This window comes from Falco cherrug, chromosome 8 (genome assembly GCF_023634085.1).
Source record: "Falco cherrug isolate bFalChe1 chromosome 8, bFalChe1.pri, whole genome shotgun sequence".
Lineage (NCBI taxonomy): Eukaryota > Metazoa > Chordata > Aves > Falconiformes > Falconidae > Falco > Falco cherrug.
Window position 1 is genome coordinate 42,432,910 of NC_073704.1, and position 17,581 is coordinate 42,450,490.

Sequence of the window (17,581 nt, forward strand, 5' to 3'; positions counted from 1 at the left end):
TTAGTTTCACTGCCTGGTGATCTCAGAGTATTGCAGGAAGCCTCCAAATACATACCTACATGCAGTGTGCAAAAACATACCAAATGTGCACTATTTTTTCCCAAGAAAACAACTGCTTGATGAGATAGATATATATATATTCTTTTTTCCCCCCCCCGAGACAAACAGTTGCAACACATTGCCTGAATAATTTCTATCCATTCATTTGCTTTTCCAGGGAAATATCACTCATCTTTACCTTTCTTTACTTATTCAGAAATAGAATAGAGGTGATGTCTGGTTGTTGTACCATGGTTACAGAGCACATCCCTCCTCCTGTTAAAGGTATTTAGAAGTTAAGACTTGGTAATGGACAGCAGTGCCTTGGCCACATCTGGAGGTACAATGAGAGATGTCAATAATCAAGAAAAAGGGGTTTCTCAATAGAGATTTTCAAACAATTTTCTTTGATTTACATACTGTTATTAAATTTTCTGTAATATTCTAGTTCAGTTTAATTTGTAGTATTTAAATACATAATATATTTAAAACCCACAGAAAGTCTTTTCCAAGAATTTATACGCACCTTAATAATATTACAGTTCTCTAAGATATTCCTAACGTCTATGTTTTCTTCGATAATAAACAAGGAGCTGAGGAGGTTTTGTGGTGGCAATAAGAAAGGTAACTCAAATGCTTTCATACTTATTTGTGGGAGTATGAGATCTGTTTGGTTTGAAGCAGGATATTCAGAAAGGCCCTTTTCCCATTTTATCATACCCAAGTTCTCTGAATTTGTGTGAAATGCTTTTAACACTTACAATTATTAATACGTTTTTACTTGCACTTGAGGTGCAAGTTAACTTGAAACCCTGGAAGTAAATGGCGATGAGAAGGTACCAGCCGGTCTGTCAGAGCAGCGAACGGTTTACCGGAGGAGAGGACAAGACATTTTTCATTTTGGGTCCAAAACTGAGCTGCAGTGGCCGAGCTGAGGGAGTTTAGATATCAACCCCAGCTTGTGCCCTGGGCCTTTGCCTTCAGGGGTGCTAGATGCCCTGAGCTCTTGTAGTGCAACAAGTGACACAAATAGAAAGAGGGCGAGGAAGAGATCCCGAGGGGAATGAAGTAGGATTAAAATACTGGGAAATACAAAAGAGTTTGCAGAGATGGTCACTGTAGCCCTGTGGCTACCCTTACCTTGGGAAGAGTCAAATAAACTAGGAAGAGACCTGGTTTTCATATGCGGGAAGCCATTCTAAAGTAATTTTTTTGATTAATCTCAATTTTTTTTTTTTTTTCCTAAAGAAAACCCCCAAAAACCATGGGAGGAGGTATGGGCACAGCCAAGAGGTGTTACACTTCTGTGCTGAACTTCACCTGGTTTTCAGCATTGGAGGGAGAAGTAGCATTTCCAGCAGTGACCGGGATTCCTGGGCTCCCGGGCGGCTGGAAGCATGGGTTTTGCTCTTCCCTCTGAAGTGTGGGTTTGTATTATCCTTGGTCAGAGGATCTGCTCTTAGGGATGAGTAAGTCAGACGTATGGGTGGGTGTGTAGCTGGATTTTCCAAAGTGTCTAATATCATAAAAAAAGGACACTTGTGTGAATTGTATGGCATAAAATTGTCATGAACCTGTTGGATAACTGCTAATTGAGATAAATCAGTTGATAACTGAGATAAATCAGCTGATAACTGAGATAAATCAGTTGGTCACTGCATGTCAGCAAAGTTATTGAGTGGGAACAGAGTAGTTTGCATCATGTCCTGTAGAGTTAAAATGATGGTGGTGTCTTGATAGGTCATATAAATACTGTAGTACTTGTCAGGGTTTGTACAGCTTTTGGAAAAACCAAACAAAACACCACAGAAATGTCTTTAAATACTTTTTTTATTGAGCAAAAGCAGTTGTGACTAAGGAGATACTATATATTAGCAGATTGCCACAGTTCGTATCACTGAGGAAAATGACATGGTTTTAAAAATTAGAAAAGGTAGATAAATTACCCAGCACGGAAGGGAGCGTTACAGCTCCCAAATGATGCTCTTACCTTGAAGAAAGCAAACATTTAAGTTGGTATTTGCAGGGATTATTGGGAAGTCACATACCTCGGTGAACCGTCAGAGTGCTGTGCTATTCTTCCATCTTTCTCCAAAAAAAACCCTTAAAATGTAGTGGTGTGAACCCTCTGCTGAGTGGGAGAACAGAGCCGGAGCGCGACCGGTCTGGCTGGGAGGAGGGGGCTGGGCTGCGGTGGCGGTTGGGGCACGGCGGATTTCAAGTGAGCTGTCCCAGCCGCGGGCAGGGTGCACGTGCCGTGGCAGCAGCGTGGCGGTGCCCAGCCTGAGTGATGGGTGCAGCTATAAAATAATGTAGAAAAGAATAGTGGAGAGTCGGTGTAAGAAGAAAAGCTTTTCGAGTCACTTTGTGCGAGCTTTGCTTGCTTATTTAATCTGCCATATGGACAATATTTACATCAAGCTTAAAAAGCAAGTAGAATTTTTATATTTTTTTTGCAAAGCCCTGAATTAAAAGAATCAGATAACGCATTCTCTTTTAATACCCACATAAAATGGAAGTCAGTGTTAAACCAAAGCCACTTGCAATCAAGAAGTGATTTTTTTTGTTGTTGTTCAAAGAGATTGTTCCACAATTCTGGTTTTCAACTTGACTGAGAGGTGACACACAGCGGCTGCGGCTCTGGGGCTGCCAGGGCTGGCCCCACAGGGTCGCCTAAACCTTTTAGTCCATCGCTGCCTCCTGCACGGCAGTTTTCACTGAGCTGTGTCTTTTCCTTAACCCAGTGGGGTAAATTACTTTTCATGATACCTGTAGAAGAAAAAAAGAAGCCCAATATTGATATTCATATTTATATAGTTTAAAAAAGAAGCGCTTATAGGCACAACATGCTGATGGTATAGTCTGGGTTTAAGGGAACACTAAATAAAGAAACCTGCTGTCACCAGGAGCAACAACAGCAATGAGCTACAGCCTGCCCATCGCCGAAGGAGCTGTTTCTAGGAGGGGTACCCGAGTCTGGGTGGCTTTCTCTGTTTCTAATGCAAAATGGCTTTTAATACTTCAGGCAATAGTAGTTTACAGCATTTGAAAACATTTTTTTCTGAATGTGTGTATATCTTGGCAGGAAATCCTTTTTTCTCTTCTCTTTTTTTTCCCCTTCTCTTTTTCTTTCCCTTCTCTTTTTTTTCCCTTCTCTTTTTTCTTCTCTTTTTTATTCCTTCCTCTTTTTTCTTTTTTTTCCCCATTATTGAATTGTAATGCTTTTCTTTCCTATTTCTTGAGCAGCACATTAAGATTCCTGGCCCTTTCTCAAGCCGCCCATTACCTCGCAAGGGCAGCTCTATAAATCAGCCATGGCAATGGGATGTGCCACGTTAGAATTTCCCAGCTTTCAAAGGCTTCCAATCAGCAAGTGTTTTATAACGTATTTATAATGCAGAAGTGCTGTTTGCTTTGGAATGGTGGTGGGAAACAAGGTGGCAGATCAGCAGAAAAAGACCTGGGAATTATGATGGGCTGGAGCTGGAGTTGCTCCGATCTTGCTTGTCTAATGAAACCTGTTTTCCCAATTCTGCCAAATAGTCATTCATTTGGTTTGCCCCCGTTTGGGGGCACTGCTGTTGGTGGACCTATTTGTGCAGGGATTGCATAAAGCTGGTGTTTGGCTGCCAAATAAATCCATCAAGTTGAGGTTGAAAGCTGTGTGGAGCACGTCCAGGTTCGGACTGGCCCACCTGGAGACTCCTCCCGTGTCCCTCTGACATCAGGCAAATCTCAGTGTCTAAAGCGTGATGAACTCTTCTAATATATAACACACACAAGTGAGCACAGGAAAAAAAATAATGCTGTAAGTGCATCACATCTGATAGAAAATATTTCATTTCCCCATGCATGAATAACGATGTCAGGATTTGATCTTGCGTAATTACTGTTATTTGTCACTAAACACAGTGTCGATGCAAAGCTGTTGACTCTGAATTCACAAAGAGTTGAGGGTCTTCACATGTTTCTTGAGTCGCTGTTTGACGCCAGTTTCCCTTTTTCCCCCCCTTCCATCAGTACGCTGGTAAATGGGAATATAGCTTCGAGGTAAGTTTGGTAAGGACCGAAGGTGCTGTACCAACCCCCCGCATAGCGCATCTCTCGCTCGCCCCTCTAGCAGTGCTGTGTAAAAGTGACGTGCCTTAGTGCCTTTCCCTAGATACTACTGCAACGTGCCAAACTTGTTTGTTCAGGTAGCTGCTATACGGTGTCAGGCTGCCAGTGTTTTATACAGACATCGATAGAGAAAAGCCACGTTCCCCAAGATACGGTGTAAAAAATGGTGGGGGAGAAGCTCATGAGCACGTGGACACAATGAAAGTGAACAGCTGGCTTGCTTCTTGGGTGTACTTCAGCATCCCTTTCCATTTCTGTTCACCACTGATGTAACCACATATTGCATCATCAGTGTCACATTGGCTGGTCTGCATCCTTCAAACAATTGCAGGCTTTGTGGCTGTTGCTGTTCTTAAAGTTATGGGGCCAACTGGAGTTAGCATAGTCGAACTAAAAGCATAAGAGCTTACGGTTGAGTTTTGAATATCCCTATAAATTGCAGTCTTATTACCAACTTCTACCACAAAAAAATATGGCCGGTAATCTGACTATTCTGATAAATTGCAGCCTTGTTACTATGTATTTGAAAGGACCTGGATCTTAAAAAATGAGTAGGGAAAATATTGCAGGGTTTTTTATTAATTCTAAGAGAGTGGTGCTTAATAAAATGAGGGAAGGGGACAAATGATCTCTTGCTTCCATTACTATAGAATTTCCAAAGTCAGTGCAGCCTTGCTGGTGGCTGTAAGTTAAACTTGCTGTCCCATGAGCCAGGGAAAAGAGTCTGGTCCAATTACACAGCTTAGTACTATTTATACCCATGTGAAGAATCTACTTTAGATTCTAAAGAAATTTAGACATTTAATACAATAGAAATGTGCAATAGAGAGAGATGGTTACATTTCAAAGTAATTTATTTATGTACCTCTGTTTTCCCTCAAAAGAATAGCAGACAGAAGTGAACATGAAGCAATAATGCATAATGAAACAAACCCAAGCATTGATGCTCACACTGGTTACTCAAAGTGACATTATAAGGACATTTATTTTTGATATTTTTAGTGACCTCTTTATATGTACGTTACTTTTTCCCTTACGAAACCAAAACCACAGAGCAGGAGAGGGTGAGGGGGCAGCAGCCGGAGCATTCCCAGCCTCCCAGGCAGCAGCAGACCTGGGCACCCACGGTGATCCCAACAGCTGGCTGCCGCAGCTTCAGGCAGAATTTAGGGAAATAAAAGCTCTCCTCCATCTCAGACAGCCTGGTATTGGCATGATAAAGGAAGGTCTGAAATCATAGTTGGCAAAAAATTCCTGTCTTCTTATAGGGAAATGTTTAATTCATTATATTTTTCATTTAGTAATGCTAGAGTAGGCTTCAGGATGATTATTACAGGGTGTTACTACAGTGGGAACACAGTCCCTGCCCAAACCTTGCTGTGCAATGGGAAATGGTGATTGCAACTAGGCAGCATGAATGCAGGGGGAGGAATCAGAGGCACACTTGGGTCTAAATTGCAAAATGTAAAGTGAATTTACATTTCTCAATGTGGTCTCATTGCTGGTGTCTTTCATTCACAAAAGGTCTCAAGTGGACCAGTCCCTCAGAGCAGAGCAGCGAGAACATTTTTTGTGAAGCTAAAGCTTAGTTCATGACTATGCCTATTTATGTACGTGGAAGGGGGTGTAAGCTAGCACAATTTGCCTACAATTTGGCACCAGAACATTCACAGGCGCAATTAGCCATTAGTGATTCCCATAGGAGTGCTCTTAGCTGTATCTGGTTCATTGCTGTGGCTGTTTAATCAAACTGTCTATTGCTTTTTCCTTTGTTTGTCTTTGTCTTTGCTGGTTTCATTTACTTTTACCGTTTTTCTGTCACGCAGACCCATACATTTCTTCATATAATCACGCAGTCCTGCCTGACACTAAGCAGGATAGAGGATGGCACCCATGGTCCCACTGTGGAGGTTTGCAATGGCAGCCCCTTGCAGATGTGGATGCTAAGAAACTACACCAGGCTGGAAGTCTTTAGAAAGATTTTTTACAGCCCCACTGACTATTTCCTTTAATAAACAGTTGGAGGTTGGTATTAAAAAGCAAATACAGCATGTAACGGTTCAAGCTATTCCCAGAAAAATGCTTTTCCATTTTCTGCCTATTAAACTCAGCTGAATTTCCTTTCTTGTTTTTTCAGATGATTATATGGATATATGGTAGTATATATGTTTAATGTTCATTATTGTTATTTAATATTAGTTATTGTTAGCTATCATTATTTATGCCTAATTTAGGATTAATTCAGCTGCCTTGATCTATTGATGTCAATGCGATCATTACTGTTTGTCATAGCTGAAGATTTCGTCCCTATTCCGAGACACATATGTAATGCCAATTGCATGATTATTTTTCAGAATTTTGAAATTTCATTTTGAAAATTCTCTGTTTTAAGTAATTCAACCCTAAAGGTATTAGTCAAGGAGAATTTCAAAGCATCAGCAGATGTTTTTTGAGGTATTAATCACTGAAGGAATCAAAACCTTGTGCCAGCTCCCGTTCTCTCCCGGGCAGTTTTGCTGGGCAATATAAGGGATAGTGACGGGGCAGCACCTGCCCAGGGGTGCAAGCTGGAGTTGCTCTCATTTCTTACCTGCTCCCCAGCCAAGTGGTGTTACCTTCCCGTCCAAACGCATCCTGTTGAAACTGGGAGACTCTCGTTAGTGGCAGACCCCTCGTGACGGCCACTGGCAGGGTCTTGGGGGTGATGTGGCGTTTCAGCCGGTGCATTGCCACTGATGATGGGCAGCACGGCCATGGGGCCATGTCCTGCCCTGCTCAGACCCTCCCTGCAGACGCTACTTCAAGAAACAGCGTTTTTTATTTTCTGAGTACCTCTTCTGCTAGAAACAACATTTTGCTGTTTTTCTTTTTTTGTGTCTTTCATTCACAAAAGTCACTTTTTAAAGCCGAGGACTTTTGCTGGTATTGCCAATCTCTAGAATGCCCGCTAGAGTAAAGCAGTGCTGGAGGAAAGGATCTGTGCTCCATCACTTTGCCATAATGTGTTCAGAGTCTTCACTCATCAGAGCTGTTATTTGCATACATTTGTTGAGCGGGGAAACGACAGAGCTTGCTCCCATGCATCTGCGTGTCTGTGCAGCTAGCTCTGCACCCATGCGTGGGTTCTCATGTTTGAGTAAAATAAAAATTTTAGGCTGGCTCGTATGAATATCATATTGCCTAGTAATTAATTGTTTTCCAAGCAAACGAGACCTTTTTTATAATAGCATAAATAATGATAGCACACAGAAATAAAAAAAAAATTATGAGACGGTTGAAAATCCCAATGACATGGTAATCTAGCACAAAATTATACACTGAATAAAAGGGAACAGCTGATGGAGGCAACAGCAGCATTTATAGACTTGTTTGCATTTCTGGTTATAGTAGAAAATGATAGCAGCTTAATTGCACTTAAAACAATATAAGTGAAGAATCAGTGATGCTTTGAGCAGTGCTATTTAGTAAACAAGCTACTTCTGTTAGCACTACTAATTCTTTCCTCTTATAATTAGAGGAAAAAATGCCTTATATTCATCATTGAATGCATATCAAATGGCCCCTCAGTGATTTGTTATAATATCTGCAGGCTTTTCTTCGAGAATTGCATAATAGTTTGTTTTAAACTGAGGAGCAAATCTCTAGGGACAAGCTGTTGAAAGAATATTCATAATACAAATTAGGAGTGTTAATATGTGAAATGGCAATCGGGTATGAACTGTGGTGTAAAATTCTGCAGCACAATAGTGCAGGTATATGCTTGGGTAGTAAAACTGTGTCGTCTGTTGGCCATGTGAACATTTCCCAGCAGTTTAATTGAAACACCAGACAATAGTTGCCTTTTTTTTTTTTTAATATGAAGGTACACAGAGCCCGCATCAGAGGCATTAGTTGCTAAAATGACTCCTTATTTGCATAACTTTGCATTACAGTAGTGCTGTTCATATGGTGATATAGTAGTATCAGTAGTCATGGGTGCGCGCAGTGGAGCGAGCAGCCTCCACCGCCCTGGTACCCGCTGTCTGGCTGGGAGAGTTCTGCAGTGCTGCTGCTCCAAGGCTGCGGGTCGGGCTGTGCTGGCGCAGGCTGGAGTCTGCCTTTCTCCCTTCGCCGGGAGGCTGCGGGATTTTTGTTCCCCCGTTTGTTCCCCGGTTTGGTCCTTTGCATGGTGTTTGGCATCAAATCAGTCTCTGCTCCACCGGAGGATCTGCAAACAAGAGCTCAGTCCAGAAATCACCCATTCCCTTATATATATACTATAGACACTATATATTATATATATGCACACTATATAATATATGTAGTATATAGTGTGTATATATTCTATATACATTATATAATATATGTAGTGTAGTGTATATATATTATATATACACACTATATAATATATGTAGTATATAGTGTGTGTATATATATTATATGTACATTATATAATATATGTAGTATAGTGTATATATTATATATGCACTATATATGTAGTATATAGTGTGTGTATATATATATATAAAATACAGGGTTATAATCCCTGTGGAGCTGCTGTACAGCAGCTCAGACCTCCTGGGACAGCTGTACCTGGATCATGAACCAACCCGTGTAGCTTGTTGGCCGTTTTTAAAAGGAATGGAAGGCGAGGGTCCATGAGATCCATGGGGCGGTGAGGCGGGCGCAGGACGTGTCCCACGGCAGGCAGCAGACCTCTCTCTGCCTTAGCAAACAGCACACAGAGGAGCGGGTCTGTGCAGGGAGCCGAAGCCTGTGAGCTCTTGGTCTTGCGGTAGGAGATGGGTGCTCATGCTGGGTTTGCCCTGCCAAGCCTGTGGCATGGCCTTACAGCCGTGGGGGAGAGGAGCCAAGCTTTAAAACACCGAGAGACAAACTAAACAAAGGCTGAAATCATCAATTTCTGATGTAGGTGCTGTAGCAAGCCCAGGTGTTTGCTTTGGAAGGGCTGAGCTGGTATCGAAGCTGCAAAGCCATCGCTGGCCGTGGTGCGTAGCCGTCGTGCCGTGCCAGAGCCAGGCAGGGCTTGGCTGGAGCAAACCCCACTGCCCACCAGGCCTGGAGCCCTGGCCAGGCAGCGAGGGGGGCTGGGCTGGGGGGGGCATCCAGTGACGTGGGCCCCAGCCCTGCCAGCACAGATCCAGCTGCATCCTCAGCTCTACGGGGACCACCGCCGTAGCGGGATCTGCAGCACTGCGCTCCCCTGGCTCCCGCATGGTTCAGCGTGTGGGTTACACCACCGTCACAGGCACGCGGCGGTGACCTAACCTGTATACAGGTGCGCGGGCAGATTTGCCTATAATACAGTTTTCATTGCTTTTTCAGACCTTTTCAGAAATAGTATATTGGTAAATGCAACACTTCATATATGGCAAAGGCATTTCAGGTGTGTGCTCAGTTGCTGTGATTTTGGGTGTAAACCCCCCCACCCCCCCGATGAACCGTGGAGGAGTGACGGAGAGATCACCTGCTGCTCAGCTGCAAAGGTGCCTGTCTTGTTTTATCTAAGTACCAGCTTCATGTTTAACTAACCTTGATCTCTTCATGAACATGTTCTCCCAATGCTTTCAAACAGTAGATGATTTCTTTCTTCAAAATAAGTTTTATTTCCTATTGTCCCCTTCTACCCTCCCATTCCTCAGACATACGGTGTCATGTGGTAGGAACAGAAAGGAACAGATGTCCCAAAGAAGAAAAAATGTATTGGAAACAAAAGAATTTTCATCTGTGTGTTGCCATTGTTTGTGTAATACTTAGCAGATTTATTTCCATCAGCAGTTATTTCTGAGCTAACAGTGCCCTGCTTGGAAATGCACATGCGTTCAGGTTGTTGGAGACTAAGCTCCTTAATCCTGTTGCTTTACAATAATATTTCCTTGCACTTATTTTGTACTTTTCTGTTGCACGGGTTTGTTGCTGGGCTCGGCAGAGGCGCTCCCTCCCCAGGTTGCCTGGCCAGGTGTGAGAAGGTGAGCTGGGCACCCCGTGCAGTGGCCGGTGTCATGGTAGCCATCCCGTAGAGCTGTGTGAGTGGTACCCAGGGATGAGCACCTGTCCCGTGTCTTGTGTAGTGACTAGAATAACACTGAAATAAGACTGAAAATGCGCTTACTGATTTTCAGCCTTAATTATCTTGCTGCAACTTTTGTGCTTCTCTGTTGCAGAAGCTCACCCTGAGGCACATCAACAGCAACCAGTGTCTGGATGAGCCGTCAGAGGAGGACAAGATGGTTCCCACCATGAGGGAGTGCGGTGACAGCCGTTCCCAGCAGTGGCTGCTGCGCAACATGACCCTGGGTGCCTGAAGTCGGCGCAGACCCGCTGCCTCGGCCAGGATGTCCTGCTCCTCCTCCTCCCCTCCTCCTTGCTGAGGACAGTGGTGCTGAAGCCCTCTCCAAACACCGGCTGTCGGAGCAAAGCCACAGTGTGTGTGTGGGGCGGTCTTTGATGTGGCAGGTCTCCATGTGCCCCTTTGAAACCTGGGACTGTTCAGAAGAAGCTCATCTGAGTCTATAAATCAAAACGTGCTGTTACCAACACAAACGTGCTTCAAAAATGGTTCCAGAGAAACCTCTCTAAACCCTACATCAAAGAGGTTGGGATGGAGAGTGTTTTCTGTGTGTCACACACCACAGCGGAGAAGTAACCCGATATAAAATGCCTTATGATGCTAACTGGCAGTGGGAACTGTCCTGGCAGGCATCTCCTGAGCTGGATGTGTTGGTGCTGGTCTTCCTTGGCAACGTGGTGGGATTATTTGCTGTTCTCCCGTGTCGAGTGGGACTCGGTGGATAACCACACTGAGCAGCAATGTTGCCAGACAGAGGGAAAGCTTAGTGGTTTGTGCCAGGCAAAAAAAAACCACCATAAAGGATCCTGTTGTTTGAAAAGGCAGCAAAACTGAGCAACGACTGCACTCAGAAATTGAAATTAAATCAAATGAGGCAACAGCAAAAAACAGCAGCGGCATTTAGCAGGAGTGATGCACGTGGGTACCTCAGACCAGCGCAGGCGAGACTGTCCTCGGCTGTGGGAAGGGAAGTGGCTGAGGCTGACACCGGGGCAGCTGCGGGGGGGTTGCAGGTGGAGGCACCACACACTGGCCCTCTGAGACCACTGGAGACCGTGAGTCAGTCTGAACTTGATCCATAGCTGCTACCCTTAAGCATTAGTGCATAGCTGCATCCCACCCAGGACACAGCCCAGAGCTTCATCCCTGGATCCCCGATGCACAGAGGATAAAACTGCATCGACTCTGCCTTCTGGGCCCAGATGTTCTTGCTTCGATAGCAATGAGAGATGCTTATTTTTATTTTTAATAATTTTGTGGCTTAATCATTTTGTTAGCATGGTTATGAAAAACGTGCTGATGACACGCAGTCGTGTCGGAGGTATCGCAGGAACTGAGGCCTGTGGTGGGGTGTGGGGAAGGGTCCTGTACGTAAGGGTGACATTTCCTATATGTACTGGTGACATTTCCTTTGGTGACCCCAGCAGCATGCACTCCCCAAAATGCATCTGTTGCACGATGGGTTGGGCAGGGGTTTTGGCAATAGTCTGTAACGTCCCGTTGCCGAGAGGGGCCACGGGGGCTAAATCACAGGGCAGCAGCCGCAGCGTAATTCCAGCACGGGTAAGTGGTGAAATGGTTTCCCATTATTTCACTCACAGCTCCTAAAAAGGTCTGTTTATGCACTAGGTCATTAAAAATTATGGTATTTTCTGTATAATGCTCTGGTTGTTACGGATTAATAGTGTCATATATGTATGTATTATAAATTTATAGATCATCCATATTTTCTTGATACACATCATTAAATGAAAAATAGAAGGATATTAAATTGGAAAAGTGATTGCTGTGCATGCATGGGAGCTAGAGTATCACGGATTAACTCACATTGGAAGCTCAACTAGTCCAGCCTCCCTGCTCAGTGGGGTCAAACACTTCCAGTTCTCAGCTTCAGCTTGCCACAGAGGAACACAACATGGCTTAGAAGCTGGCGAAACGGGAGAAGGCTGAAATGCTGCTTCACAGAAAGAGCGTGCAGACACCATGAAAAAATTTAGACACCAGTCTCCGTGCAGAAAAAAAATGAATAAATTGTCTCTTCTTCTCCTTTGCAAGGGCTTTCACCACGTGCACAGCCACTCGTGCCGGTAAGTCGTGTGGGCAGGCACTTGGCTTCTGCATGTCCCTGCAGAAGTGAGTGTTGTGGAAGGTCCTGCAGCATCCAGGAGCCTCAGGAGGGGGTAGCTGGGGGTGCCGTCTGTTCGGGGGCTTCTTGACGTCACAGCTGGAGGGTCATGGCAAATGCAGCTGTCTGGGCTTTGAGGTGCAATCTCAAAAAAAGATGAATAAAATGATATTTCTCTTTAGAATTACTATAAAGGTTAATACTCCTATGAAGTGTGTAATCCCTTGGCTAAGATAGGAAGCTTGCAGTGTTTGGGTATGGTTAGTGCCTGCCCTGCTGTGTCCCTGCTTGGGGGGGGAAGGAAGGGAGGAGCCCTGTGTTGGATGGTACTTATTTAGGGGCAAGCATCCCTCACAGCCGCAGCAGAAGTATTGCTCTAGGTCTTCTGTGTGTTAGCAGGATGGCCCGCCATTTAGAAATTATGCTCAGACCTAGAAAAAAAGCACTGAAGTACCGGTTTCACTCCAGTCATGGTGAGTTTTTCCATGGGCTTTGAAGGGTGGATCCTGGATTTACCCCCTCGATGAGGATACAGAAGCCCCGTGAGTCTCATTGCAGAGGAATCTCACACGAAGCCTCACCTGTGGAGCGTGCGGTGGTGATGGTGAGGGTGCCTTAAATGCAGATACAGCATCAGAGGTGGGAAATGATGGGGTTTGGCAAATGAATGTAAGTTACTGCGCTTGGGTCCCTGCCCTTCCTCCTGCTGCTGAATTCAGGTGTTGCCTTGGCAAGCAATTTGGGCTAAAATAATTTAAAATAGCTCGTTCGGTTGCCTCTGTTGGTGAGTGTCTGAAGCTCAGTACCCACAAACAGACCACAGCCAAAAAGCATTGGTTGGACTTTGTTTCCCCATTTATACAATATCTCAGAAAGTTGCCAGGAGGATTGACTTCTATTTGCAAAATGTGTTTAAAATATAAAGACTCCTACAAGTGCTGAGTATTTGTTGTTTTCACTGTAAAAGTGTGGCTGGTTCTCCTGTTTTTTAAGACTGGCTTGGATGAAATGGGAGTGAGCTGTAATGCTAGGTGGCATTGGCAGACCGAATGGTTTGAAGAGTAAGTTGAACCATAAATGCTGTAAAAAGTTCCTTTCGATCTCCTGGTACCTTCAGGTGATGAATGGAGGCAGGGAACCCAGGTACGACCCCAGAACTGAAATAGGCAGTTGGATCAATCGACCCAGATGGGTTTCTCTGCCGATACCTATTTCCCAGTCGCCAGGAGGATTTATTGAGTTCTTGCACTCTGATAGGAACAAATAGCGCTTTGAAGAAAAGCTGCAAAACCACGTTCTGATTTTTTTTATTATTATTATTTTATTGGAAATGGGAGATCTCATCTGATCCTGTGCCCTTGGGCTGCATCTCGTGGGGGTGCTGGGCAGAGCCTCGCGCCAGGTGATCCTCGCAAGGTCAGAGCACAGCTGGTGAGCCCACACCATGCGTAACCTGCTGCTCGCCACGAGCCGCTACCTGGTCCGACGGCACTGAGCAAACACCAGCAATGTGATTTAACACTTCTGTGGCTTCCCATGGGCCATGCTTACCCTCCAACGTGTAATAACGTCCATCCAGACTCATTGCTCCGACACGTGGCCACCCCCCTTGTATTTTTATTTTTTTTTTATTATTATTTTTTTCTCCACGAGCACATATCCAGCACAGCTCGGCAAAGCAGTGCCTTGCCAAAAGCCCACGGCACCCTGAGATCATACACAGTTTATTTGAAAAATGTTGGTATTCTGCTCAGGTGTTCACCGAAGCAGCCAAAGACTGAGGTGGGTAGTTTGGAGGATGTGCTTGCAAAAGCTCCTGAATAAGTGCTGGGAAGACAAATTTAAATTAGAGTTATGAAAGTAGATTGTGGATAAAGAATTGCACATTTTAAATGTTGTAACGGTTATGAAATGGCATACTGGTACTCTTTGCTGTACATTTAAATATTTATACAGTTTTGTAGAATTAAAATATACTGGTTTAGTTTTCTTCTGGTGTGTTTGTCTTTTTCCAGATGTACTGATATTTTAGATGGTAAAGTGATGCTATCTGCTAAAAAAACCCAAACCATGAAACCTCTATATTTTTAGACCTTTTATTTGCACATACAAGGTCAGGAATAGGCAGCGGAGCCGTCCCAGCTGTGGTGTGAGTGATGGAGAGGTGAGCGTAGGGAACTGCAGCTGGGCAGGTTGGCACAGCTGTGCTCAGCTATTCCCCAGCTGGACTTTAAGGCTCAATTTTCCGGACATCCCCTGAAAAACACTGTCATGTAGGAAAGCTGAGCTCGGCCATGCATCGGATAGACTCCGAGGGAGCAGGCCAGGATCCACATCTCACACTTGGACTCCTAGATTTTGCCCTGCTGTGCTAGATATTGTCCAAATGCTGTGTTAATTGTCCATGTTCCGGGGAAAAAAGTAGTAATTCAGTGGGAAATGTGTGTTCTCTGTGTAAATCCTGCTTCAGCTCCCCCTGCAGCGGGCACAGAAGGGCCAGGTTGGATGGCTGCGTATTGCGGCTGGGTTGCGATGCTGCACATCCCTCGGCTCACAATGCTGCCTGACTGTTGAGCTGTAAGGAAAAGAAAGTGTCTGGTTATATATTACAGATAGTACGTGATGCCAGTAACAGGGCTTTAGTCTTATTTTGGTGCTCAGAGGATTTTGGTTTTTTAAGTCATGTCTTGAAGCCTGAGGCAGCTGGTTAAGTTCTGGTAAGAAGGGAGGAGGGGGAATATTTGAAAAACAGTGTATTTATAAACATAAATGAGAATTAATCCTCAGGAGACTGAGAGGGAGAGACCAGGTAATGTCATCGCTGCAGTGGAAGTGATTCTGAGCAATGTTAGCAGAAATAACGGTATGCCAATATTGACCTACCGCAGATTTTACTGTTAATTGCTGGACAAAATCAAGCCTTTTTGTTACTAGGCATACAAAAAGTTCAGCAAAATGGTAAGTGTTTGAAGCGATAGAAGGTTATGTACCCTTCAGCTGCATTATCTTAGAGTAACTGACAAAGAAATAACATTAAAGATGATAAACTTTTTTATAATAACAATTTTAGATGAGTTTTATAATTCATCTTTCTACAGTGCACCAGTGTACTTTGATCAACTAAGTCACAAAAGTACTACGTGTTAATATCTCATTTAACAATATTATGTCCTTCCAGAGTAGCATCCTTGCTCCTGCAACTACAAAGAAAAATAAACTTAAATCCTTTTTATCAAAGTTTATTTGCTTCAGGTTGTCTTCAGATAAATAGGTGTTTGTGTATTTGTTTCTGATGAACTGCAGTTGATATAAAACATTCGTCGCATATGTGCGATTAAAAAAATGACTGTCAAGTTTCTACTCTGATTATTAAACAAATTTGCACAGAAGCAATTAACTGTAGAGCTTATGTTAATTATAGTATGTGAATCATTTAAATTAATCATAAAATAATCTATTTGTGAGTAATGAATGCAGACATAGAGGTTTGGGTTGTTTGGGTTTTTTTGCATTTCTCAGAAATGTTAATAATTAGGATTGATTATAGAGCTAAAATTACAGTGAGGGGAACAACCTACATCTTGTTTTGCTTAAAACCTGTCTGTGATTTTATCGGTTCTTTTGAGGTCTGTTTAAGGGTTCTGCAGAGCCACCAGCCACGGATGAAGCCCCGCCAGGTACCGCTGGGGGTTAAGGACAAGCCCTGTGCCTCGGCACCGCTGCCACCCGCTCAGGCTTGCATTTCAAGCCTGAACTGGGAAGGATTTTTGCAGACTAAAGGTGGTAGGACCTGCCCTAAAACCCACGTGCTGGCAGCTTGCCAGCCAGTGGGACTGGGTATCACAAGTTTTGGGACTGTTTCTGTAAATTCAGGTTATAAGTAATTGGCTTAATCATTTTATTATGACACTGGCTTTTTTCAGAGCTATTACTGGCGATGTCTTGTGTCATTGGGTGGGCAGGTGGGGAAACCTGACGTGAAACGTTTGGATGTGAAGTCAAGCAGACACAAACGTTCAGATTTCTGAGCTGATTAAATCTCTGTTGGCTGTGTAACCTCAACGGTTACAAAGCATCTCTTCCTGTTACTTGACGCAAACATTTTTGATCTCAACAGTATAAAAACCTCAATTTGAAGACCACATTTTATTTCACTTTTCAAAAAAAAGTTATTTTCTTTATTTGTTTCCAGGTCATCCCACTTGCAGTACATTCAGAAGAATAACACTAATTATTTTCCAGGTTTACCTGTGAATTAAATGTATATGGGCTGCATCTTAATGTCCTGTGTTTGCTTTGCCACTACGGTGCATTTTAATTGACGCTGATCTCTCTGCATCCCGCGGTACACGAGGCGGGCGGTCGCAGAGCTGGCTGCTGGCAGGTGGGAGATGCCGTTTACCATTATTCCCGCATAACGTGCGTCTTTGTGTCCCTCGCCCTGGGACCTTCAGCCCTGGGAGCACTAACCAGTGCTGGCAGCACCGCAGCCTGTCGGTTTGTTTGGGGCCGCTCCTGGGTTTCCCGTGCTCCTCCCTGGAGCTTTGGTGGTGCGGGGCCGGGGAGGCAGTGGAGGGAAAGCACCACTTGGTGTGCATGCAGCTGTGTCCCAGCCACGGGAGGGGATCGCTGGAAAAGGGAACAGAGCTTTAAAAGCGGGAAAATTCTGTAAATTTTAACCGGTTTTGAATTTCAAAGAAACCAGCAGAGAAAAGGCGATCCTTTTCCTGGAGGGCAAACAGCAGTGGGGGTCACTGACGGCACTGCTGCAAGGTCCTTATCGGCAGCTGGGCTTTCCTCTGCTGGGGAATCCGGCGAGCCGCTGAGGGAGAGCAAGGGTGTGCTGTGCCAGGGGATGCGGAGGGGTCCCTGCTCTCGCCTCGGCTAGCGGGGTTCATTCAAGCCGAGCCAAGTCACGCGGCTTGTTGGCGTGAAGTTGGTGGCACAAAGCTGTATCGTTAAGAGGGTACGTTGGTGCAGAACTTACTCACATTGGCTACCCCTGCAATGGCCGAGGCTCTCCTAAGGGTGGAAGCCTGCTGAGAAAGGGCACCTATGGACACAGCAGGCAAAGGGAGTTCAGGTTCTGCGGAGGAGGCTGTTCCATATGGATGTCCCCCTTTCTGCCCACCAGCGCTGCAGATGGTGCTGTTTTGTTGGCTAGGAACGCATGAGTAGCAGGTTTGGTCCTGCACATCTGATGTAATTAATCTGCTTGAAGGTCATAG

At 44.4% G+C, this 17,581-nt stretch overlaps 1 protein-coding gene across 6 annotated transcripts in view; it reads left to right on the forward strand.

Moving 5' to 3' along the window:
- GALNT13 (polypeptide N-acetylgalactosaminyltransferase 13) overlaps positions 1-14,336 on the forward strand; it is a 158,461-nt gene extending 144,125 nt beyond the window's left edge. For 4 of the 6 annotated variants that reach the window (XR_008733679.1, XR_008733676.1, XR_003560646.2 and 1 more), the window contains exons 13-16: positions 4,060-4,089; positions 5,985-6,183; positions 10,088-10,127; positions 10,323-10,435. Coding sequence is in view for 2 of the 6 variants with exons in the window: in XM_055719318.1 (XP_055575293.1) it covers positions 4,060-4,089; positions 5,985-6,170 (216 nt within the window). In the remaining 4 variants the exon portion in view is untranslated. Of the gene's footprint in view, positions 1-4,059; positions 4,090-5,984; positions 6,184-10,087; positions 10,128-10,322 lie in introns of all 6 variants that reach the window. The other 2 variants (XM_055719318.1, XM_055719319.1) reach the window with 2 other exon arrangements.
- Positions 14,337-17,581: the final 3,245 nt, after the last annotated feature.